This window comes from Eutrigla gurnardus, assembly GCF_963514095.1.
Source record: "Eutrigla gurnardus genome assembly, chromosome: 6".
Classification (NCBI taxonomy): domain Eukaryota; kingdom Metazoa; phylum Chordata; class Actinopteri; order Perciformes; family Triglidae; genus Eutrigla; species Eutrigla gurnardus.
The window spans coordinates 7,908,849-7,931,962 of record NC_139920.1 but is presented as its reverse complement, the minus strand read 5'-3'; the positions used below and the strand labels follow the sequence as shown (position 1 = coordinate 7,931,962).

The 23,114-nt window shown below is 42.7% G+C and overlaps 2 protein-coding genes across 2 annotated transcripts in view; both read left to right on the top strand.

Moving 5' to 3' along the window:
- Positions 1-16,190, top strand: part of LOC311015197 (1-phosphatidylinositol 4,5-bisphosphate phosphodiesterase gamma-1-like) — a 23,621-nt gene extending 7,431 nt beyond the window's left edge. The window contains exons 2-32 of the mRNA XM_084012321.1: positions 180-329; positions 843-936; positions 1,940-1,987; positions 3,191-3,275; positions 3,377-3,457; positions 4,154-4,188; positions 4,549-4,621; positions 4,716-4,811; positions 4,897-5,015; positions 5,324-5,409; positions 5,561-5,681; positions 5,789-5,957; positions 6,496-6,615; positions 6,699-6,806; positions 6,893-7,080; positions 7,561-7,761; positions 7,853-7,972; positions 8,082-8,265; positions 8,861-8,938; positions 9,327-9,430; positions 9,537-9,633; positions 9,734-9,800; positions 10,311-10,477; positions 10,701-10,797; positions 10,878-11,102; positions 11,745-11,890; positions 11,986-12,100; positions 12,187-12,348; positions 13,378-13,466; positions 13,574-13,758; positions 14,327-16,190. Coding sequence (XP_083868447.1) covers positions 180-329; positions 843-936; positions 1,940-1,987; positions 3,191-3,275; positions 3,377-3,457; positions 4,154-4,188; positions 4,549-4,621; positions 4,716-4,811; positions 4,897-5,015; positions 5,324-5,409; positions 5,561-5,681; positions 5,789-5,957; positions 6,496-6,615; positions 6,699-6,806; positions 6,893-7,080; positions 7,561-7,761; positions 7,853-7,972; positions 8,082-8,265; positions 8,861-8,938; positions 9,327-9,430; positions 9,537-9,633; positions 9,734-9,800; positions 10,311-10,477; positions 10,701-10,797; positions 10,878-11,102; positions 11,745-11,890; positions 11,986-12,100; positions 12,187-12,348; positions 13,378-13,466; positions 13,574-13,758; positions 14,327-14,387 — 3,671 coding nt within the window. The 3' untranslated portion in view covers positions 14,388-16,190. The remainder of the gene's footprint in view (positions 1-179; positions 330-842; positions 937-1,939; positions 1,988-3,190; positions 3,276-3,376; positions 3,458-4,153; positions 4,189-4,548; positions 4,622-4,715; positions 4,812-4,896; positions 5,016-5,323; positions 5,410-5,560; positions 5,682-5,788; positions 5,958-6,495; positions 6,616-6,698; positions 6,807-6,892; positions 7,081-7,560; positions 7,762-7,852; positions 7,973-8,081; positions 8,266-8,860; positions 8,939-9,326; positions 9,431-9,536; positions 9,634-9,733; positions 9,801-10,310; positions 10,478-10,700; positions 10,798-10,877; positions 11,103-11,744; positions 11,891-11,985; positions 12,101-12,186; positions 12,349-13,377; positions 13,467-13,573; positions 13,759-14,326) is intronic.
- A 2,365-nt stretch (positions 16,191-18,555) lies between these two features.
- On the top strand, positions 18,556-23,114 carry LOC311014968 (alanine aminotransferase 1-like). Its single transcript, XM_084011943.1, has 11 exons — positions 18,556-18,809; positions 19,172-19,261; positions 19,605-19,713; positions 19,807-19,940; positions 20,591-20,834; positions 20,924-21,003; positions 21,105-21,241; positions 21,596-21,770; positions 21,903-22,058; positions 22,370-22,482; positions 22,588-23,114. The coding sequence occupies exons 1-11, from the start codon at positions 18,705-18,707 to the stop codon at positions 22,772-22,774; spliced, it is 1,530 nt and encodes a 509-aa protein (XP_083868069.1). The 5' UTR covers positions 18,556-18,704; the 3' UTR covers positions 22,775-23,114.

Here is a 23,114-nt window from a genome sequence, read left to right as displayed (position 1 = left end):
GTGTACAAGTATACAAGTACATTTGTTGAGCTCTCCGGCAGCAGATTTCTGTGTGTTTGGCAGGGAAACGAACAACGTGCCACACTGTGATTCATGGTTGTGTACATATTTGTGTTCATGCAACACTATCCTTCCTTCCTTCCTTCCTCCCTCCCTCCCTCCCTCCCTCCCTCCTCCAGTGGACATACGAGAGATCCGGGAGCTGCGTTTGGGGAAGGGCTCCCGTGATTTTGAGCGCTACCCAGAGGAGGCCCGTAAACTGGACCCCACCCACTGCTTCATCGTGCTCTACGGCCTGGAGTTTCGCCTCAGGACGCTCAGTGTGGCTGGTCAGTGTGTGTCTTACTGTGTGTGTGTGTGTGTGTGTGATTCCCAATGTACTTTCACTGTTATAACTGGAGATTTACTTCAGTCCCGCCTGTAAAGTTCACGCATCACTTTTTTCATTCGACCCGTTATCTGATGACTTGGCATCAAGAGAAGTCCTTTTGTCTTTTGTCCTCTGCCCTCTATGGGTTTTAAGACAAATTTGCAGTCAAACAATCAATTCTAACCTGAGCTATCAGTGAATTTCCCTGTCAACGTTATTATTACCATCAGTTCAAGTGCACATTGTTTTGGTTTAGTCTAAATAAAGTGGTTCAGATCATCTGGATGACCTGTTGACTGTCCAGATCACAGCTGTAACTGAAAAGTGTCATGACAACAAATATAGTTCCAACTCATTTGAACACAAATTTAAATCAAGTTGTTTAAATAATGTTTCCTTAAACTTGCAGTTTTACAATCTGAGCTGTGAAGGACGAGGAGTCACCGTGTGGTGTTTCTTTGTGTCTCTGCAGCCTTCAGTGAGGAGGAGGTCAACATGTGGATCTCTGGTCTCAACTGGCTGATGGTCGACACTCAGAAGGCGCCGGCACCGCAGCAGATAGACAGGTGTGTGTCCGTCAATAGCTTGTGTTGAGAATAAAAACGGAAAGAGGGCTCTGAATAGTATGTAGAGGGCTCTCGTCAGTTAAGCAATTTGCTGATTTTATTTGAGTTAATCAACAGAAAATGAACTGACAACAGCTTTGATAAAAGTAATTTCTTTAAACACAAATACCCTAAAAAGAAATCACAAGTTACAGTTACTTAAACGTGAGTTTTTGCTGGTTTATGGTCATTTTCTTTGAGTTTTAAACAAAAGAAAACTGAAGACACTTTAATGATTTAATGCTTAATTTGTGATAAGTCTTAAACATGCATCACTGAACTGTTTATTAGTGTGTTTATAAAGCACCTAACACAAAACTCCTGTATGTGTGATTGAACGATATCTGGTTGCATTCAAAGAAGCAGCAACCCGGAAGGAAAGGGGGAGTCAGAGGAGAGGACAAATATTTGTTTTGGAATGAAAATATTTACTCCAGATGAATGTGCAGAGGCACTGTGGTGCGAGCGGGAGAACAGAGGGAGGCTGTCGACATAATGTGAGCGGTATATGACTGGAAATGGTCCGAGGAAATGAAATGGCTCATTTTGTCTGTCTGTGTGTAAACTGTAGGTTCATCAGCTTCCACTGGGTTTGACAAATACAGACTGTCTAACTACAGCCTGTGGTTTGAAGGCCAACTGAAATCTAAATTCCCCTCAATTTTGTGTTAGGAAATATAAACTATTTCAGACCTCATCCTGAAAGACTTCGCTCTTTTAAAGGGCCAGTGTGTTGCATTTAGGGGGATCTATTGACATGGAATATAATAATAATAATAATAATAAGTGTGTCTTTAGTTTTTCTACAGTAGCCCAGAACAGACAATATTCGTTTTGGTAATAACCTAAATATAAGTACATTTTTTACATTTTCTTAGCAAACATGTTTTAATTTCAGTTTCCAGCAACACGGTGCAGCAAATCACTCGTCTCGTGTTTTTTCTTTCCATCCCTCCCTCTGTAGGTGGCTGAGGAAACAGTTTGAAGTCATGGACAGGAACCACGAGGGCAGGTGGGTGACTCGCCTTAAACACGTCATCGCCCAATCAGAGCTTTCACAGCAGTCTGTGATGGATGCTCATTGGCTGGTCTGTCACAGCAGGTGGGACCTGGAGGTGAAACCAGATCCAGACGGCATCAAAGAGCATGTTGCCCCCTCGCCAGGGGTCTGCCGCGCCCTTAACACACACACACACACACACACACACACACACACACACACCTTCTCCGTCTGCTTCTCCCTCCTGCTCGCATTAATAAGTCCAGGCTTCTGTTTGGGTGGAAGCCGCTCCAGGACAAACAGCCTGCCACCGCCTGATAAGCGACAGGAAGTGATACGATGGGCTGGGAGAGGGCAACTTCCTGTCTCCTGTGAAAATAGTAACAGTAACAGTAGCTAGACAGAGGGAAGCGGGTGGAAAGGCGAATCAGACCTGGCAGTGACGGCGGTCGTTGACCCCAAAGATCCTCTCAGAGCATTGACCTGGATCCGTTTTCTACCTGCTTCTCTCACTTTCTTCCTCCTTCGGTTCCTGACGGCTGGCTGCATGTGTTTTGTTCATCACTCATTTAAGTGATTATCAATGTGCTGTTTTTCCTAGAAAAGAAAGAAAGATGTTGAGTAAAAGACATCAGCAACTCCACAAAAAAAATTCTGTGCAAATATATATTATTTTATTTTTCATAATAGCCAAAACAGTCTCAACACAGGAAGCATTGATTAGTTGAGTTTTATTATATTATTATTATTCTTTTTGTCATATCAGCAGCAGTTAAAAGCCAAGCTGAAAGGTTCATTCTTCTTTGTGGAAGCCAACATGGACAAGAGTGTGCTCCGGAAAAAAATGTCAATTTGAACATCTGCAATTCCCTGACAGCTGGGAGAACTCCATCTGCTGTCGAGGAGTGTGCGGTTTGATAGAAAGCTCCAGAAGAGCTACTATGATGCACTAAATGCACGCTGCAGTGAGATTACAGATTACAAGTTTTAAACTCAACAAATGAAACATGTTTTGACATGATATCTGATGTAAAGTAAAAAAAACCCCCACAAAAGTCAGAATCCACTTTATTTAAAAATGTAAAAACAGGTGTTTTTGCGGTATTTTTTCACATCTGCAGTTGGTTCCTAAGAGTTGGTGCTAGAATGGCGACATTACCTCTTCAAACAGGTAAGCTCCTGGTTCCTGTTTGTAATCTCCCGTTTCTTTTTCAGCATCACAGTGAAGGATGTGAAAGCTCTGCTGCCTCAGGTCAACTACAGAGTCCCCAACATGCGCTTTCTCAAAGACAAGCTGCAGGTCAGAGCAGAACATCAGTCTGATTCACGTGAAAGTCTTTGTTCTCCTTGACTCTCTGACTCCTTTTGTGTCACACTAACTCCTCGTCCCTGTTCACACAGGAGGTGGAGGCCAGGAGCGACCTGTCCTACCCCAACTTCTCACAGCTCTACAGGACGCTGATGTTCGACGCACAGAAGAGCGTGAGTGTCAGTTTTGTGTTTGCACGGTTGAGGAAGAAGCACTCACATCCCTTACTTACCTCAAAGTAGTTGTATCACAGTGGAAGAATAGGACACTTGTTGTGTTTGTTTATATGTTTCTATTAGGGTTCTATGATTACAATCATGTCCACGTGGGAAAAAAAATGGTTTTTCACATGTATTTTGCTGCTGATCCAGACAGCCGTTGCTTTCTATGTACTGTATGTTCCAAAGAGCATGGAAGTCAAATTGTTTGAGTTTTCTGATCCCTCACAGTGAACATCAACGCTACGTTCACTTCTATAAAATTTTTCCTTGCAGATTCAAGCAGAGCAGACTTTTCATGCCCATCTAAACATCCTGTAATTTTCTTTATTCCGTTGTGGCATTGAGCTGCAACAACATGCTGCTTTTCAGAATTTATTCTGGAGATACACGATTTGTAGCCAACAATAACAGTATTTTAATATTTGTCTCGTGTTTCTGAATCTGAAACACACAGCCGGTAACATGGGCCCTCAGATACAAGTCATTTAGTGTCCCACTGTGGAAAAGTAAAAGTGTGCATCAGGGTCACACTTCAGTACTGTATTTGAGCACTTCTGCACTCACACGGCACCACGCTCACCTTCTGTTTATGCTTCACCTGGCTCCTCCCACCTGTCCGTCACCTGGCCCCTCCCCTTTTGTTCCCAGATAATTGAGCAGCTGGAGCTCTCCTTCCCTCTGCGGTGAGTCCCTCCACCTCCTTCACGTCCTCCACTGTTGTCCTTCTGCCTGACCACGTGTTCTTTCACACACACTTAATTCATCAAAGTCATTAAAGGAGGTTTTGGTTTTCAAGAAAGTGAAACATTTCCATGTGTTGCCATTTTAATGGGACTTAAATGGGTTTTTATTTCTTGGCTCTGGGGATGTGAAACATTCAGCGTTATGCAACATTAAGCTTTATAAATGGCATAGGTAGAGAAATATAGTACGTTGCCAGACAGACATTTGTGCGTTAATGTGTCACATCTCATTTAGTTGAACCTTTCTTTGACTTTCACTGCGCTGCTTGTTTGACATCTTGAAAACCGTTGTGTTTGCAGGAATGTCGACAGACCAGAGCTCTGTCAGATCTCCCTCTACGACTTCCAGAAGTTTTTACAGATGGACCAGAAGGTACTGAGCAGAGTCGGCGCCCGCCAGCACACCACACAGAAAACGCTCTCTTAAAAACTGCTCTGTGCTCACTTCTTTATCCGGCTCGTCTCAGGAGACCTGGGCGTCGGACCTGAGTCGTGTCAGAGAGTTCCTCACGGGCTACATGCGGGGCGGAGCGCAGCCGGAGCCCATGCTGCAACTTGATGAGGTTCAACAAAAGGCTCGACTGAAATAAAACCTGTGGAGATTTGTTCCCTACCTCACAGTCTGATCGTCTTACTCCATGTCTCTAGTTCCTGACGTTCCTGTTCTCTAAAGAGAACTCTGTGTGTGACCCTCGACCTTCACCCGTTGTTGCTGATGACATGAGAAGGCCGCTGTCTCAGTACTGGATCTCCTCTTCACACAACACGTAGGCCTCAACATTTGTTTTCTCAAATATTTGTCTCAGGAGTCCCATTCTGTATCAGAAGATCTCGTTCCTGTATTTATGGGAATAATGGTGATCTAGATCCTCCCTTTGCGTTTTTGCTGTCGTGTAAATGTGCTGTACACCTTCTGAATTATAGTTTCTATTTAAAAAAAAAGAAAGACATCCTTTGAAAATGGTTTAGTAAGAGATTAAAGAGGAAAAGCTACGGTATTAATCAATAGTGAAGACTGTAAGCGGTTGCAGTCCCACTGCTCTCCTGAACTAGTTTCCGTGTCTCGCCCTCTCAGCTACCTGACAGGTGACCAGTTCTCCAGCGAGTCCTCTCTGGAAGCCTACGCCCGCTGCCTCAGGCTCGGCTGCCGCTGCATTGAACGTAAGCCTCTCTGTTCTGCAACACTTATAACTGGCCACAGATGGGAAGGCCGTGTTGTTTCAATCTGGTCTCCCCACACAGCTGAACGCCTGTACATCAGAGTACAGGAGGTTCAGTAGAGGTCTGTAACGACACGTGTTCTCTGATATAGTGGACTGCTGGGACGGACCCGACGACCTGCCGATCATCTACCACGGCCACACGTTGACCTCTAAGATCAAATTCCTGGACGTGCTGCACACCATCAAAGAGCACGCCTTCGTCACATCAGAGTGAGTTTGCAGACGGTTTTAACTTCTCCACCGGTGGAGGTGGAACTTACTTACTGCAGTTTGGATGTCAACAATGCGAGTTCACAGCGCCGTCGTGCTTGTTGCAGGTATCCGGTGATTTTGTCCATCGAGGACCACTGCAGCGTGGTCCAGCAGAGGAACATGGCCACACACTTCAAGAAGGTGTTTGGAGATCTGCTGCTCACCAAGCCAGTCGATAGCAGCGCGGAGGAGCTTCCCTCGCCGTACCAGCTCCGCAGGAAGATCCTCATCAAGGTGCTTCAACGTCAGCCATTTAACACACACTGTCACGTGGGGCTAGGCACATTTTCATTGTGGACCGTTTGCAACAGCGCCACCTATGGAATTAGGCTGTAAAAGAAACAACTGGGTATTCAACGGCAATTTAAGAGTAAACACCCACAAATAAATATTTCATGAATAGTTTTGCACTTTGAATAATGAATACTACTGGACATAGCGCTCTTTTTAAAAGACATTTTAGTGGCAAATTATTTGTCAAAGATTTTTCCAGAGACCCCTTAAAAATGATGCTGTTGAGGTTTTCAGGGGATTTCTAGTGTCAACATGTGAATTTAAGGCCCTCCTAAGGACCCTCTTCTGTGTGCTATGCCCTCAAAAAGGTCTGGGCACTGAATCAGATGCTGCTCTTGTAAGGTGGTCTACAACCAAGCTTCTATTGTCCTTCACCAAGATCCCTGACCTCCATAAAGAGAAGTCCCAACACGGTGCATGCATGCAGTAAAAAAACCACCTTGAACAGTGCGTCTCAATTTTCCCCGCTGTGTTCCAGCACAAGAAACTGGTGGAAGGCACGCTTTATGAAGAGGTGACGTCGGCCAGCTACTCTGAAAACGACATCAGCAACTCTCTGAAGAACGGCATCCTCTACCTGGAAGACCCCATCGACCACGTGCGTGTCGACGGTTTCATGCGTTACCCTTACAGCCCGCTGTGTTTACCTGACACTGAAATGTGTTTTCTTATGATTGACAGACGTGGACTCCTCACTATTTTGTCCTGACCAGCAATAAGATTTACTACTCGGAGGAGACGTCTCACTACCAGACAGCTGAGGAAGAGGAGGACGAAGATGTGAAAGAGGTGGGGAGATGATTATGAATCACAAATGAAACGAAGGCATTAATCATCAAGAGGATGCTCACTCACTGGTTCCCATGATTGGTCAGGAGTGTAACAACAACAGCGAGCAGCACTGTGCGGAGCGCTGGTTCCACGGGAAGCTGGGTGGAGGTCGGGACGGCCGGCAGGTCGCTGAGAAGCTGCTGCAGGAGTACTGCGAGGGCGGCAACAAGGACGGCACCTTCCTGGTTCGGGAGAGCGAGACGTTTGTGGGAGACTACACCCTCTCCTTCTGGTCAGTGGCAACATGTTCATGTTCGTGATCTCAGCCTGAACTCCTCTCTTTGGGCTTTTTTTAGTAGAGGAAAGAAGAAACAACATAGAGATGAGAGAAACATGTGATCATAGCTGCAACAGCTCCAATCATAAAGAGGAAAAGAGATTTAAGTTTCAGTCAAATTTAGTGAGAAAAGTCAATCTGAAGTGAACTGGACATCAAATACATTTAACAAAGCAAAATCCAAATTTGATCATTGTTCACAAATTATCCCTCATGCTATTGGAAAGTATTTATTTTGTATTTATTGCATGGCAAATAAGTCAAATCTATTCTATTAGGTGATCAATACTGTAAAAAAACAAATATTTTAATGGAAAAAGGAAACCACGAGTCATCACTTTATTGTAACAATGAATCAGCCGGTCAGTATAATGAGTCTCCAGCCTGTTTGATGACAGATCAGAGACTGTAACGCCTCCCCCTGTTCCTCCTCAGGCGCTCCGGTCGAGTCCAGCACTGCAGGATCCATTCACGCCAGGAGTCCGGCTCCACGCGCTTCTACCTGACGGACAACCTGGTGTTTGAAAGCCTCTACCGCCTCATCTGCCACTACAGAGACACGCCTCTGCGCTGCAACGAGTTTGAGATGCGGCTGGGCAGCCCCGTGCCTCAGCCCAACGCACACGAGAGCAGAGAGTGAGTGATGTAGCCGAGGATGCCACACTCTCTCTGTTGGTTTGTGTGAAAGAGAGAAGTGGACCGACTAGTGAATATATGTGTCCTCCAGGTGGTACCACTCCAGTCTGTCCCGGGTTGAGGCCGAACACATGCTGATGCGTGTCCCCAGAGACGGAGCTTTCTTGGTGCGGAAACGCAGCGAGAACAGCTCCTTCGCCATCTCCTTCAGGTAGAAAAACAACGCACACTGAGGGACAAGCACATGGACTCACCTGTTTTTTAAGGGTTTCATTTTCAAACAAAAACATTTTTACCAAAAACCTTTTGTGTCTCTGCAGGGCGGAGGGGAAGATCAAACACTGTCGTATTCAGCAGGAAGGCCGTCTCTTCATGTTGGGCAGCTCGGCAGAGTTCGAGAGTCTCGTAGACCTCGTGAGCTACTATGAGAAACATCCTCTGTACCGTAAGATGAGGCTCCGTTACCCGATCAACGAGGACACTCTGGACCGCATGGGCACCGCGGTGAGTCCAACACGGCTCAACCGTCATGTTACACGTCACAAAGCATCGTCGCTTCATAGGAAAGTCACTGAGTCGACCTGAAATCTGCTTTTGTTGAGTTTCAGGCTGTGACTAATGAGTCTATTAAGAACTGATGCGTACTATATTGGGACTTTTTAATGACATTACTGACTAACTATTTTTGGCATTTGTAATGACTTACTATACCATGACATTCATGAGATAAGTTTTATGACTGGGATATTATACTTTTACTTTCTTATGAAACATTTGTTTGACTTAATTTACTATAAAGTTTTTTGATTTGATTAATAAACCAACCTTTTTATGACATACCATCCTGACTTTTTCATGACATTTTATGGCATACTATTAATGTTTATGACACTTTAATCCCATACTATATTATGACTTTTTAATACGTTTAATGGCATATATAATGACTTTTTATTGAAATACTATAAATTTACTTTCTTATGACACTTTAATAACATGCTATTATTGTATTACATTTTTATGAACTAAAATCCAACGGTAAAGATTTTAATAGCAGCATTAAACTAAAGGAGTACATACTATTTTATGTTTGTGTCAGGAGCTTGACTATGGGGCGCTCTATGAGGTCCGCAGCCCACATTTCTATGTGGAGGCCAATAAGATGCCCACAGCACGGGTAAGTGAATATTTGTACTGTGGATCTCCACTTTTAGTTGTTGCAGCATCATTGAGTATTCAATCATTCTTATATCTATCATATACTTAAGTAAATTAACAGATTAGGTTACACTGAAAGGTAATATGGGTAGACCTTTTATAATCATCAACTGTAAATGTACATAGTTGTACAAAGTACAGTAAATATTTGAATTCACTGTTGTACTGTAAAAAGAGTAGTATAAGTCCTGCAATGTACTCATTTGAAGGCCTGATTTACATTTTTGTGAGTTTCAGTGGTCGTATCTGAAACTACACTCCGGCACAAACACACACACGCACACACACACACACACACACACACACACACACACACTGATGGTGTCCCTTGCTGCTGTGTGTTTCAGTGTACAGTCAAAGCTCTGTACGACTACCGAGCTCAGAGGGAAGATGAGCTCTGTTTCCCCAAACAAGCGCTCATCCTCAGCGTGGAGAAGCAGGAGGGCGGCTGGTGAGTGGATCTCAGCCTACATGTGATCTCCTGTGCGTCTGTCACACCAGGTCGTCTCCGTCACACGGAGAGCAGCTCCTCATGAACCTGAATGTTTCCTCTTTAGGTGGCGAGGCGACTATGGAGGAAAGAAACAGCTGTGGTTTCCTGCAAACTATGTGGAAGAGGTTCCCAGTTCTCCCACCAGAGAGGTGGATGAAGCAGTGAGTTGGGACTCTTTGCCAGAGCTGTAAGAATGTCACATGAGCAGCTTGCTTTCCCTATCATAATCAATCTTATTTTTCTATCATTGTGTCGTCTCAGTCTACAGAGAACAGTCCTCTGGGAACGTTCCTCAAAGGCTTCATTGATGTACCGACCTGCCAAGTCGGTGAGTTTGTTAAACAAACCGGTTTTCTAAGTGAGACTAACCTCTTTGAATTATGAAATTTAACCTGGACATCCTGCCAAACAGGGATTATATATCAGTCTATTACATCTTTCTAGTATCTAGAAAAATTCAAGAGAAAATGTAACAAACTCATTGAAACTAATTTAGTCAGCCAGTCACTGCAGTTTCACATTTATTTATTGATCCGTTCTTAAACCAACCAAACCTTAAATGTGCTTGCTGATACATTTCATGCTCAACGGACTTACGGCATTCACATTTTCCTCTCTGACTCAATCATTTATTCCTTGATACAAAAGGTTGCAAACTCCACTTTTCTTCATTTTTATGTTTTATTAATGACTGATTCATAGTTGTTTAGTTTTCCTGTTTTTTTTATTGCTCTATTAGCAGATAAACACAGTAGAAACATCTAATTATTAAGTCTCAAACTCTCTCCCTGTCACTTCACCTCTTCCTCTGATGGTCTCCCTCCACACATCGGTCCAGTGTTGCATAAGGACGGGTTGAATTCACGTCCCTACGTGTTCACGATCCACTCCCAGCAGCTGTCCTCTCACCCGGTTCAGGCCCTCGACGTGGCAGCCGACAGTCTGGAGGACGTGACCAGCTGGGTCAGCAAAATCCGAGAGGCAACACAGAACGCTGATGCACGGGTCAGTACGACCAAAGCAATCATGGGAATAATTCACCTTCAGCAGCCGTCTACATGTTTTAAACTTCAATTTACTATAACATTTATAAAAGGACAATTTGATGATTCATCATTTTAAAATTTGTTTTTGTAACCATTGCTCTGCTCAAAAGTAACGTAAAGTATGCCTGAAAAGGATTTAATACCGGCTTAACAGTGTGCTTGGCTTATCTCCATGGTAACAGATGCAGGAGGAGAAGCAAATGGAGAGGAGGAAGAAGATAGCAGTGGAGCTGTCTGAGCTTGTGGTCTACTGCAGACCTGTGCCCTTCAACGAGGACAGTAAGGATCAAGCTGCTCTCCTCTTCCTCACTTTTTTAACAGTTTCCATATTTATTTGTTTTTCTTGCTGCTACTTCCAGAGATTGGGACAGAGAGGGCATGTTACCGGGACATGTCGTCCTTCCCAGAGACGAAGGCAGAGAAGTTTGCAACACGCAGCAGAGGGAAACGCTTCCTGCAGTATAACCGCCGGCAGCTTTCCAGAGTTTATCCCCGAGGACAGAGGCTGGATTCTTCCAACTACGACCCGCTGCCCATGTGGCTCTGTGGCTCCCAGCTGGTCGCACTGAATTTCCAGACCCCAGGTCAGTGTACCAGTATATGTGTACTTTTACACAAGATCAGCAAGTACATGTAGTAGCAATCAGGTACACAAATCATTTCTAAGAGTTATAAAGGCTTTTACAGCCAGGCAGATGTTAGCTACTTTATTTTCCTCATCTCAGATACAAAGTCATAAAACAGAGAAACCAATTAAAAAACAAACACTTAAATATGTAAGTTGTAAGATTAGAGTTTGAAAGAAGCAGTGTTGCAATAACTTATTAAAAAATATATATATTTTGTAACTTAAAGATGCAATTACATTGTTTTTAATAAAATAATCACATGATTAACAAATCAACACTAATCATCACATTTGCCTACAATGAAGGGAAATGGATCAATAAAATATATTGTATCATAATAATCAAGATATGGTTAAAAGGGTAGAAAATCAATGGGGGGGAAATCCTAAATCAAACAATCTTTTTTCAGTGTCCTCATGATGACAGTTCAAATGTTTTACCTTACTGGATCCAGTGTGCCCCTTTGGATCTTAGTGGGTTTAGACTTGGGAAGGGTAGCCAGGTTCAGCCTTTGCATCCTCTGATGGACTCTTAACACTGAGGATGTCAGCTGTGAGACAAACAAGTGAATAAATATGAAGGTGACTGTGTGTGTAGATAAGCCCATGCAGCTGAACCAGGCCTTGTTCATGCTGGGAGGTGCCAGTGGCTTCGTCCTGCAGCCTGATGTCTTGAGGGACGACGGCTTTGACCCTTTTTACAAGGACACCTTACATGTGGAGCCCATTACCATCCAGTTACAGGTCAGATTGATCATAGAAGTACAAGTAATGAACTAGTAGTGTGATTAGATAGTCTTGTATCTACTTTTCATATTCTTCCACTGGTCCTGGATCAGGTGCTGGGAGCCCGTCATCTTCCTAAAAATGGCCGCAGCATCGTCTGTCCCTTTGTGGAAGTGGAGATCTGTGGAGCTGATTATGACGGCTGCAAATGCAAGACTGACGTCGTAGGTAAGACGGCCGCTGCCTCGTGGCCACAAGAGACGTACGTTCATGCAGTAATATGTGCACTGACCATTTCCTACTGACCCTGCCAGCTGATAACGGTCTGAATCCAGTGTGGGTGCAGAAGCAGTTTATGTTTGACATCCACAACCCCAGCTTCTCCTTTCTGCGCTTCACCGTGTACGAGGAGGACATGTTCAGTGATCCTAACTTCCTGGCACAGGCCACGTACCCAGTCCGTCTGCTACGAACAGGTGAATGTAACCCCGGCTCTCTACTGAAGGTGCACACATCCTGCTTTTGCTTTTTAATGATGGTGACGGTGAGTAAAGGATGCCTGCAGAGAGACACTTTTGTTTCACCATAAACAAAATAAGTATATTGCTATCACCAAATACAAAACAAGTATCTTTACAGTTTTGTAAAACACACTTCATTTAAACTTGACGCAAACCAATTAAACTCACAAAAGCCTCCTTGGTCAATCTTTTTTTTTCCCATATTTTTTGGGGCCATTTTTCCCTTTTTTTATTGTGAGAGAGAGAGAGAGAGAGAGAGAGAGAGAGAGAGAGAGAGAGAGTGTGTGGGAGTGAAAGGGGGAGAGAGATGAGGATGACTTTGAAGAATGAGCCGCCCGTCGGATTCGAACCCGGGGCTGCTGCGGTGAGGACTCGTCCTCGGTACGCGGGGCACCAACTCTGGTCCTTAATTCACCCTGTTAGGTATGAAGGTGCGAGAGGGAGGTCAACCATCAGAGCACTTTTATTTGACCTACATTGCCGGTCAAAGTTGCCCCAAAAATAAGCCGACAGTGCAGCTCATGTTGTGGCTGAGGCAACATCGACCAAATTCCTACTAGAACAACACCCGACATTTTGTACCCATTAGTAATTTACCCATAGGGCCCAGGTTTAAAAGTACTGGTGTACCAGGTGATTTCTTGGTTTAGTTACACTGATTTGTAAGGTTGGACTTTATCTTCTATCTTTATAACCCGTTTCTCCTGCTGAATCAGTTTCACATCCTGGATATCTAAAATATTTTGCCCAAAAATGAGCCATTTCTTCAGGGAGTGCAGTTAGTGACAGTGTGGGCTCCATGCTACCGACAGCTTGAAGGAGCAGCAGCAGTTAACAACAAAGTGTCAGGGCTTAGCGAAGGGGTCAAAGGTCGGAGTGAGGACGTCAACCCTACAGCTGGAGCGGAGAAATGTCTTCTTGCGAACGCTTTGAAATATTTGTGTGAATTCAAGGTGTTGGCATGGTTGTGTGGTGTGTTGTCAGGCTACAGGAGCATCCCTCTGAAGAACAGCTACAGTGAGGAGCTGGAGTTGGTGTCACTACTGGTCCACATAGAGATTGTCAATGCAAAGGTAAACCAGTATTTTGTGAGGAAGAGAGACGGAGAGATATATTCAATCTACTGAAAGTTAATAAATGAAAATCATTTGTGTTGCTGTGTTCCTCGCTGTGGCTGCAGGAGGAAGACGATGAGAACCTGTACATGTCCATCCAGCGGCTGCGTGATCGCACCAGCGAGCTGTCCAACCAGGTTTCTCTCCTGGAGAGGTCGGGCTCCGGGGACCTCGGCTACCAGCGGAGTCTGGAGGAGCTCCGGGCAGCTCAGGATCAACTGAGTGAGTTGGTGGAGGCTCGAAACCGCAGGTAACCATCACACAACACACACACACACACACACACACACTTACCATAAAAATTCAGACAAGAAGCCTGTATTCAAGAACGTAATATAATAACATAATTAAGAATGAATGCTGAAATGTTATAGTTTATTAATTATGGGGCTGTACTGAAAGTCATGTTTAACATTCAAACTTGTATTGTCTGCGATCATAAAATATGAAAAATATGATTGATCTGATTAAATAATCCATCCATCCATCCATCGTCTACCGCTTATCCTGTATTCAGGGTCGCGGGGGGGCTGGAGCCGATCCCAGCTGTCATTGGGCGAAGGCAGGGTACACCCTGGACAGGTCGCCAGTCTATCACAGGGCCTGATTAAATAATTAATTAATTTAATTAAATCAACTTTCGTTAACCTGTCAACGGTCATGCTGTCTTCTAGAGGCCTGCTCAGTTTTAAAGTGAGTCGTATGAAATTAGACAGAAGAAGAAGAAGAATTTGGACATCTGAAGATCAACAAATGTTCAAAACACAGGCTTGGAATGACAGCAGACACACTCTCATATTTTCTTTCTGCTTTTCCAGGCTGACAGAGAAGAAGAGGAGGGAGAAGCTGAGGCAGCAGGTGACAGCAAAGCGCAGCTAATCCTCCTGTCCACCAGAGGGCGATAGACAACCGCTGCCTGAAATTCGCCGCCACCAGAAGACAATCCATTTATAACTGGAATAAGGTTCTTTCACGATAACATGTGAGACTTTATAGGACCGTGCTGGTCTAGCAGCAGAACAAAAAACACAAACAGAAGTTTCTCATGGACTAAAATGAAAACTTCACAAAACTAAGCTATGGAAACAATCAGTTATGGACTGAAACACATTAAGAGTCAGATGGGTTTTTTCTGCTGCTTACGTGGAAATAATACAGACAAAAAGAGATGGACTGTCAGATTTCTGAATTTCACGATGATGATTAGAGCTGGAACAACTAGTTGATAGGTTTTAAATGTTCAAGTGATTTTCATGCAAGAATATCAACATTTGATCATTTTGAGTTTGGACTGTTGGACAAAAAGAACAAGCTTTTTGAAGATGCCTCCTTAAGCTTTAGGATATATTAACAGGCATTTCACTACTTTCTGACATTTCATGGAACAAATCATTTAGTCGATAATTCTCGTTATTATTTTATAATAGTTAGTTGCAGTTCTAATGGTGATAACATTTTAGAAGCTTAATGTAATATGAGCTAATTATCCAAATGTACACCAGGCCAACTGCCACCTCAACAAAAACAAATATAAAAATGTATACTTTGAGAAAATTCTCTCAATTACAAACAAAAATCAATCTTCATGATTAGGTTTTATTCAGCTCAGTTGATTAGGCCCAGCGAATTGAATTGTGACCTCAAAATATAAAAGTGAAGTTGAATCGTGACAGCCCCCATCGGTGCGTCTTTACACAAAAACGAACCGGAGTTTGAAGCTCATCAAGTTGGCTCTTACTGTGTTTTGGTCTTTAGGAAGAAAAACTCAGGTAATATAAAAGGATGGAATTAAACTATGTGGATGAAAAAAGTGAGCAGTGGGCAAACTGCAAACAAAATGTATCATGTGCCTTTGATCTTGCGCTTTGTAGAGTTTTATTACGCTACTAAAAATAAAGTAAAAGAAAACTTTCTCTACAACTGGAATATTGGCCCTTTAAGGGAAAACTACTAACACACTAGAGGAAGCCACTTGTTTGGCTCAGACCACTTCTCATGATATGGGTTTAAAGGATTTGTTAAACTGAAGCCTGTTCCTCCAGATGGTGATGTCTTTGGGTGGGGGTGGGGGGGATTTTCTACCTGGGGGAGCACAAACTGAATGAGCTGTGTCCACACAAAAAAGTCTTTAAATACATCCTCAAAGGGCTCTAAATGTACGACCTATACTTGAGAGGCACAATCACGGCAGGTGGGGGGAGGGAGACCATCCTCACAGTGCCCCCTGTAGAGGACCTGCATGAAAACAAGGGCTAGCACAGAAAACTAGCACAGCACTCTTACTTCTCATCTGGCTCGAACCAACAGATGTGGCTCAATTGGAGCCTCATTTAAAGAAACTCATTGTGTACAACTACTTCTCTTGTATTTATGAAACCGATGCAGATCCTGTTTTAATAGATAGAGAAGAACATCCTATGAGAATGATTGAAGACGCTGTTTGTCTAAATTAGCATCGCGTCCCTTTAAATGTCCCCAAAGACACCGACCTCTCTGTCCTCTCCTGCAGCAGCACTGGGTGGAGACTTCTATGCAAAGGTCGTCTTTTTGGCCTACAACCGTTGTGTTTGAGGTGATTTGACTCGAGTTGTTTTCTCTCCGTATCTATGCCAACTGTACAGTATTATTACGCTGCATTACAAATCCTGTGCAAGTTTTCATTTAATAAAGCTTTTTCATGTACGCTTGTCTGCATCGTCTGTTTGAAATGTGACATAAAACCAGCCGCAGCAAGTAATCAGGAAAGTACAGTGGAAAGGGTTAAAGCCAGAATTACTGGGACAGACTGTTTGTAAAGGCCTTAGAAGTTAAGATGTCTCCGTCTGTAGAGAAATAATTCAATGCTATACTATGACTTCCAATGACATACTACAACTTTTTCATATTTTATGACATACACTTTATTGATTTGTATGAAATACTATATTATAAAATGACATTTTAAGCCACTAAACCATAGTACATACTATGACATTTCCCCAACATCCTACACCATGACTTTATGACATAATTTACTTTTTAATGGTTCTGAATCTTATACAATTACTTATTTATATTATACTATGACCTTTTATATGACATACTACCCTATGAGTTTTTACGACATCCTATATTGTTACTTTTTATGTAAAACTATAATATGACTTTTTATGACATAGCCTTCTACACTATATAAAAAACAGAAATAATATATCAGGTTTTTTTTACACTGAGGAAAACAGGCGACTCCTGCATGGTTTCTGCAGCCCACCCACTGGTACAACGGCGCTCCTACAGGCTGTTCTGATTCAGCTCCCTTCGTCATGTAATGAAGTCATTTGCATAGACCGAAGTCCTCTGCGTGATGATAGGAGATATCCGAGAGGGGGCGTTCATCACCGAGCTGAAGTTCGGTGTGTCCTGCGGTGAGATAGCAGTGTTTCACAATGTCATCACTCATACCTAGACACGCAAATTGCTCTGTTACATTCTGTCCCAGCTCAGAACAGAAGAGATGGTGGTTGCGTTTCATTTTTAATGACAATGTGCCGGCTACGGTCCGTGTTAGCTTGTATGTGTGTGCTAACCACTTCACATCGTACTGCTTCAGTAACGAGGGTCAGTACAAAGCTGGCTTTGCCTCGACACTGACCCTCGTAAAAAGGATCTGTCCCAACCATACGGGACCCAGCAACTTCACCTGAGCCACATAGGTGAGCCATAGCGTTACATCCACGTAAACATTGCCGCATGCTACCGCTAGCATAAGCTGCATCCTCTCTGTCTCTCCAAGTAGGCGATGACAAACGAAGCTCATTAGCATTTAAAGGTGCAGACACAGAAACAGCCTGTTCTCAGCAGAGCTCATTTGAGCAACTTTTAGACAGCTGAATTTCAGGACTATGGATGGGTTTGTGAAAATGTATATTGAATACAGTGTTGTTGGACTTCTGACAGCTGTGTGAAATTGATGAAAAACAGTATAATATGGGACCTTTAAAATGTTTTAATTTAGTTTAGAAGTTTTTTATGATTAATGACATACTATACTATGACTAATGACATGCTACAGATATTATACCATGACTTTTTTCAATTACATTTTTGATATCTACTATTTTTTTTAGGATTTAACATGATGTATGACCTTTTTTAATGGCATAATACATTGCAAATATTTTATTCGTTTTTTTATGATATGAGTTTTTATGACATAGATTTTAATGACATACTGTTATGACATACTTCGATTGTTTTTATGACTTATTGCCCAAACACGACAGCAACGCTGGTATTGTTTTCACCTTGTGAGTCACTGTGGTAAAATATGGTGCTGAAGACACCTAAAGTATGTAGCAGAACCACAGACAGTTCTGAACAACTTGCCAGATATTTATATTTCTGCTATAAAGTACAGAAATTAAAGCAATATTTATCAAAAAACAAGTTGCATAAGTGAAGTACAAACAGTTAAATGATTAAACCAGCAACAACATAATCACCTGGTTATAGCACCTGTCTGTGGTGAGCTGCACAAAGATGAAAATTAACAAGAGTTTGAGCAGGCGGAGAATGCTTTCATAATGGATGATTGTCAAAGGTACACCCCATTTCCCATTTCCCACATTTCCCACTTTCCATTAACAAGAAAGATCCAGTTATAGAAAATGACAACAGGACACAATGTTCTGCTGGTGGTAGATTATTAGCAGTGCTGCGCCAAAGACGCTAGCTTGCTAGTGCGCAAATTGTGATTAGCTTCACAAATGTTTTTTTTTAAATTTATATCTCAAAGTATTTTAAATGTTCAATGTTGGAGTGCAGGAGGGGAAAAAAGCCTGTTTATTTAACCCTTTCTGCATCACGTCTAAAAACCCATCAGCGGTGAAGCATTTGACAACTTTGTCGTGTTTCTGGAAGCATGAGACTTCACATGTACAAAGTCCACTTTGGAAAAACAGGTAGCCTATGTACTGAAGTGCATCAGAAAATACACATTAAGGATTACTCATCTAACGGGAGCTGGGTGACATTTTCACAGGGCAGCAATAGATGGATAGATAGCTACCCATTCACCTCTCCCTTGTGCATGCAAGGAGCATTTCCCACAGTTTGCAACTTGACCGAAACCTCTCCAGTGTCTGTCCAGCATACCTCCTCAGATTACAGTTGGACAAGTGAATCCTTTGGAAATCAGATAAAACCATTCAAAAGACGATGAGTTCCATGCAACATGTGAATCCCAGGGTGAGAGGCATAAGAGTGACACCTCACAGTGAACTCCAGCGTCTGGCTGCACACATCACACAAGAGATCACACAGGTAAGTGCCAGTATCTAGCTTCACACTATGTATATACTGGAGAATAACTGTATTTGTAATGTATTAGAAAAGCATTTTGGGGCATCTACAAATTTGCTTTCCACGTGTCTCAAAGCAGCTTCCATCAAACCAATGAAATACCTGTTTATATTCATAAATGTGTACTTTATCATCAACTCCCGATTCTCACCAAAGTAACTGACAAATATGTTATTATATGTAGACTTCAGTTTAAAGGCAGAGTTAAGTTTGCACATTTGCCATAACCCAATATTTGAGATTCTTGTAAATGTCAGGGTGGTTTTCGGTCTTGGATCCAGACTGAACCTGATTCTTCCCTGTATTCATATGTTCTCCTGCAGGGGGCGCAGAAACCCTTTAAACAGGTGATCGATGTCAGCTCAGCGGATCCCCACAAAGCAGGAATAAAACCCGTCTCCTTTGTTCGCCAGGTTAGTTTGATCTTTTTCACTTTTATAAGTGTTTCTAGAATAAAAAAAATAAATCATTTTTCAAATAATTTTGTTAATATTAGCCTTGCGTGTATTTTCGTAGTCATTGTAATGGTATTAACTGCTGTTGTGTTATACATTTTACATTATCCTTCTGATCACACACTTTGTGACTATTTGATTATTGTCTTCTTATTTTAGCTACGTATGTTATTATCAGGTTGTGTAATATTTTTCATAACCTTGTCTGTGCTGCTGAATTCTTCACTGGGATATTCTAGTAAAAATCTCAGCAAGGTATGTTGATGATATAAATAGTCTCAAGCTTATTGCCCTAAAACAGGTCTTGGCTGTATGTCTGCACCCTCAACTGCTGACAGAAAACACTCTTCCTCTGGATGTCAGGCTGAGGGCTCAGAGGCTCCTGGAGGCTTGTGATGGAGGAAGTGTGGGTGAGGACTGGGAAATGTGCCCGACAGACTGGCATTTTAAATAACAAACCTTGATAAATACTGTAGCATGTCCCATGACCGGTCTCTCCACAGGCTCCTATTCACCCTCCTCTGGCTTGCCTCATGTCAGGCAAAGCATCGCTGAGTTCATCACCAGACGAGATGTTGGAGTGCCTTCATACGCCAAAGACATCTTCATTTCTTCTGGTTTTCAAAGGGCCCTGATGGTATAAATACACTCATTATGACCGTATTGCCATTCTTCATTGTACAAATACACTCTGAATTAAGGTACAATATCTTACAGTATCACACTTACACTATAACATATATGTACATTTAATACAATTATAATAATACCCTGAACAGTTGCACAGCCTTCCTACATGATAGGCCAATAAACATATTATTTTAATACTTTTATTACTTTTAATACATACATTACAACACACTATTTGATTTGAGGGTTTTTTTTAACCCTTATTTTCAATGATTATTATTTACCCGACAGTACCTTTATGCATTTTTTGAGCATGGGAACAAATATTTGTAAAAGCGTTTGAAGTCAGGCATACAGAAAGAGCTTGACCTTAACCACGCAGGTCTGGCAGGTTGACTCAGGAATCCAGCTGAAAACTGTGATGGATTTAAACAACGGACAGTTTGATCATCAGACTGCTTGTGTTTCTTACTTCATTGAAATTCCCAGAGCTCAGAATTATTGTCATGTGTAAAATGTCATAACTGATATTGGGCAAAAACTCCCCAAAATAAGACACAAGTTGTAATCAAGTGTAATTGTTCTTAAAAGCCCAGAATGTTAAAATGATGGACTAAGTGAATCCATGACATGTGTATATTGATCGGTTGTGTTCAGGTGTTGATGAAGCTGCTGGCCGGTGGGGAGGGGGAGACTCGGACGGGGGTGTTGACCCCGATGCCCTGGCCGCACACTCTGCCAGCGCTGCTGGATGAGGCCGGGGTGACACTGGTGCCATACCCGCTGATGGAGGACCGAGGCTGGGCTGTAGACCTGGACGAGCTGCACCGAGCTCTGAATGCCGCTAGGGGGCGCTGTCAACCCAGAGCCATTTACATCAGCAACCCAGGAAACCCCACAGGTAAACGACATGCAGTAGCTACATGGAATCCACCTCTTTAAACACCTACACTTCATTGCTGTCATCACGGCTGCCGTCTGTCTTCTTAGGTCATGTGCAAGACCGGGAATCAATAGAGGAAGTGATTCGGTTTGCAGCAGCTGAGGGACTCTTGCTGTTGGTGGATGAGGTGATCACAAACCGTGTCTTCAGATTGGGATTCAATAAAGTAACTGACAGCCTTTTCTTTCACGCAGTCTATCATCATCTATCAATTCCTTTCCTCTCCAGGTGTACCAGGACAGCGTGTATGGACCGGACAGGGAGTTCCTCTCCTATAAGAGAGTCCTGTCTGAGATGGACAAAGAGTACTCGGAGACAGTGGAGTTGGTGTCTTTCCACTCTTTATCCAGCGCCTCCATGGGAGAGTGAGTATCACTGATGGACTGGATCCACAGGATACACTCTCAAATCTATTGTTTTCTTTTCTTTTAAGGGCTCTTTGACTTTGTAAAACAGCTGGCAATGTAGTTTTAAACAAATGTTACGCAAACAGGAAATAGTGACTTATTTGTTTGGGGCTATTTTCATTGGCAGATTTATGTAGCATATCATGAATGTGACTCCAAGTAAACCACAGAGACCATCAGTTCACAGTTCTGTGACAGTCGATCTTATGGGAACGGAAGGAACTTGAGATGGATGAACAAGCATGAAAACAACATGCAGATGTGACTGTAAACTAAACAAGTAACCACATAACTTCTGTGTCTGTGTCCCAGGTGTGGTCTGAGGGCAGGATACATGGAGCTGGTAAACATAGACCCAAAAGTGATGCGTACTATGGATATTTTGCTGACTGTTGATATCAGTACTCCAGTCACAGGACAGCTTGCTCTGGATCTGATGGTCAACCCACCAAAACCTGGAGACCTTTCCTATGAGCCATACAAGCAGGTGGGACATGTGCAGAGCCTCTTTGGGTTTACAAAAGATCACAGTCGTGCATCACTGCTCATTGGCTCAGTATAGGCTCCTTCCCTGTGTTGGATTACTACTGACAACCAAATCTTCTTTCTTTCTTGGAAGGAGATTTTCCTCACTCAGGCCATTTTATCCCAGAATGCTCAGCGGGCCCAGGAGTTCCTGAATGATCTACCAGGGATGAGCTGTCAGCCAGCGATGGGGGGTATTTACCTTTATCCCCGCCTGCATTTACCATCTGAGATTATAGAGAAAGCCAAGGTGGGAAAATGTTACCTTCATAACAGAATGTAGTGCACCGTGGTTTATAACTGTTTATCATTTATATGACTGCCAGTGTGTTGTAGTAGTTGGTCCTCTTTTAACCTTCCATGCATCCTGTCATGTCATATTTTCCATAAAATATAAAAAAAATAAACTAGACTAAAGTATTGTTATGTATAAACAACAGCCTGTTCTTCAAAAATATCAAAATATGAGGTTAATTCGCATTTAATATAAATGTACCATTACTTGTTCCAGCTAGTACCTCAATAACAAAGCACTGAAAACATACACATCTCTGCTTTTAGTTGTTGGAGGTGGAGGCAGATGTTCTGTACTGCCAGATGTTACTAGAAGAGAAAGGCGTGTTTTTAGGACCAGGGTGTCTGAACGCTGAAACAACTGGCAGCCATCATCTGAGGTGAGAGACAAGACGTTTGACACATCAGTCAGGTATTATCTATTTCCTGAAAAGATGATTGTATTGCATTCTCTCTCTCTCTCTCTCTCTCTCTCTCTCTCTCAGCTTATGTATCCTTGTTCTCCCTGACACCCTGGAGGAGGTCCTGGCTGGCCTCCGCTCCTTTCACCTTTGCAGACACACTGATGGAGGTGTGAAGGACAGGAACATTGTGATCCAACATGTGCCGATCAGCGGTAAAGGACAGATCCTCAACTCGAGTGTTGATCTTCAGGAGATCTGTCCAACCTAGAGAGCATTAAAGGCTTCAGCAACCTGCGGATCAGATCGCACATTGTTTCTTTGCGACACGATTTTTTTCAACTTTGACTGTAGAGTGACTGATTTTATACCTTTTTTAAGCATAATGCAAAACAAATCTCCCTCTGCAAAATGCTTATAAAAGAAATGCAAATGGAAAAAAGAATTATAGCTGTTTCCAGGTTTGGGCAATTTATTAACTCTCTATGCAAATGACTTTAGTTACCCAACATGCAACTCTTATCAACCAACCTTAATCTCATCTGCTAAACTGATGGATTATATTTTAATCATAAAAGTTAATAGTAAACAACATTGCTGGGTTTCATAAA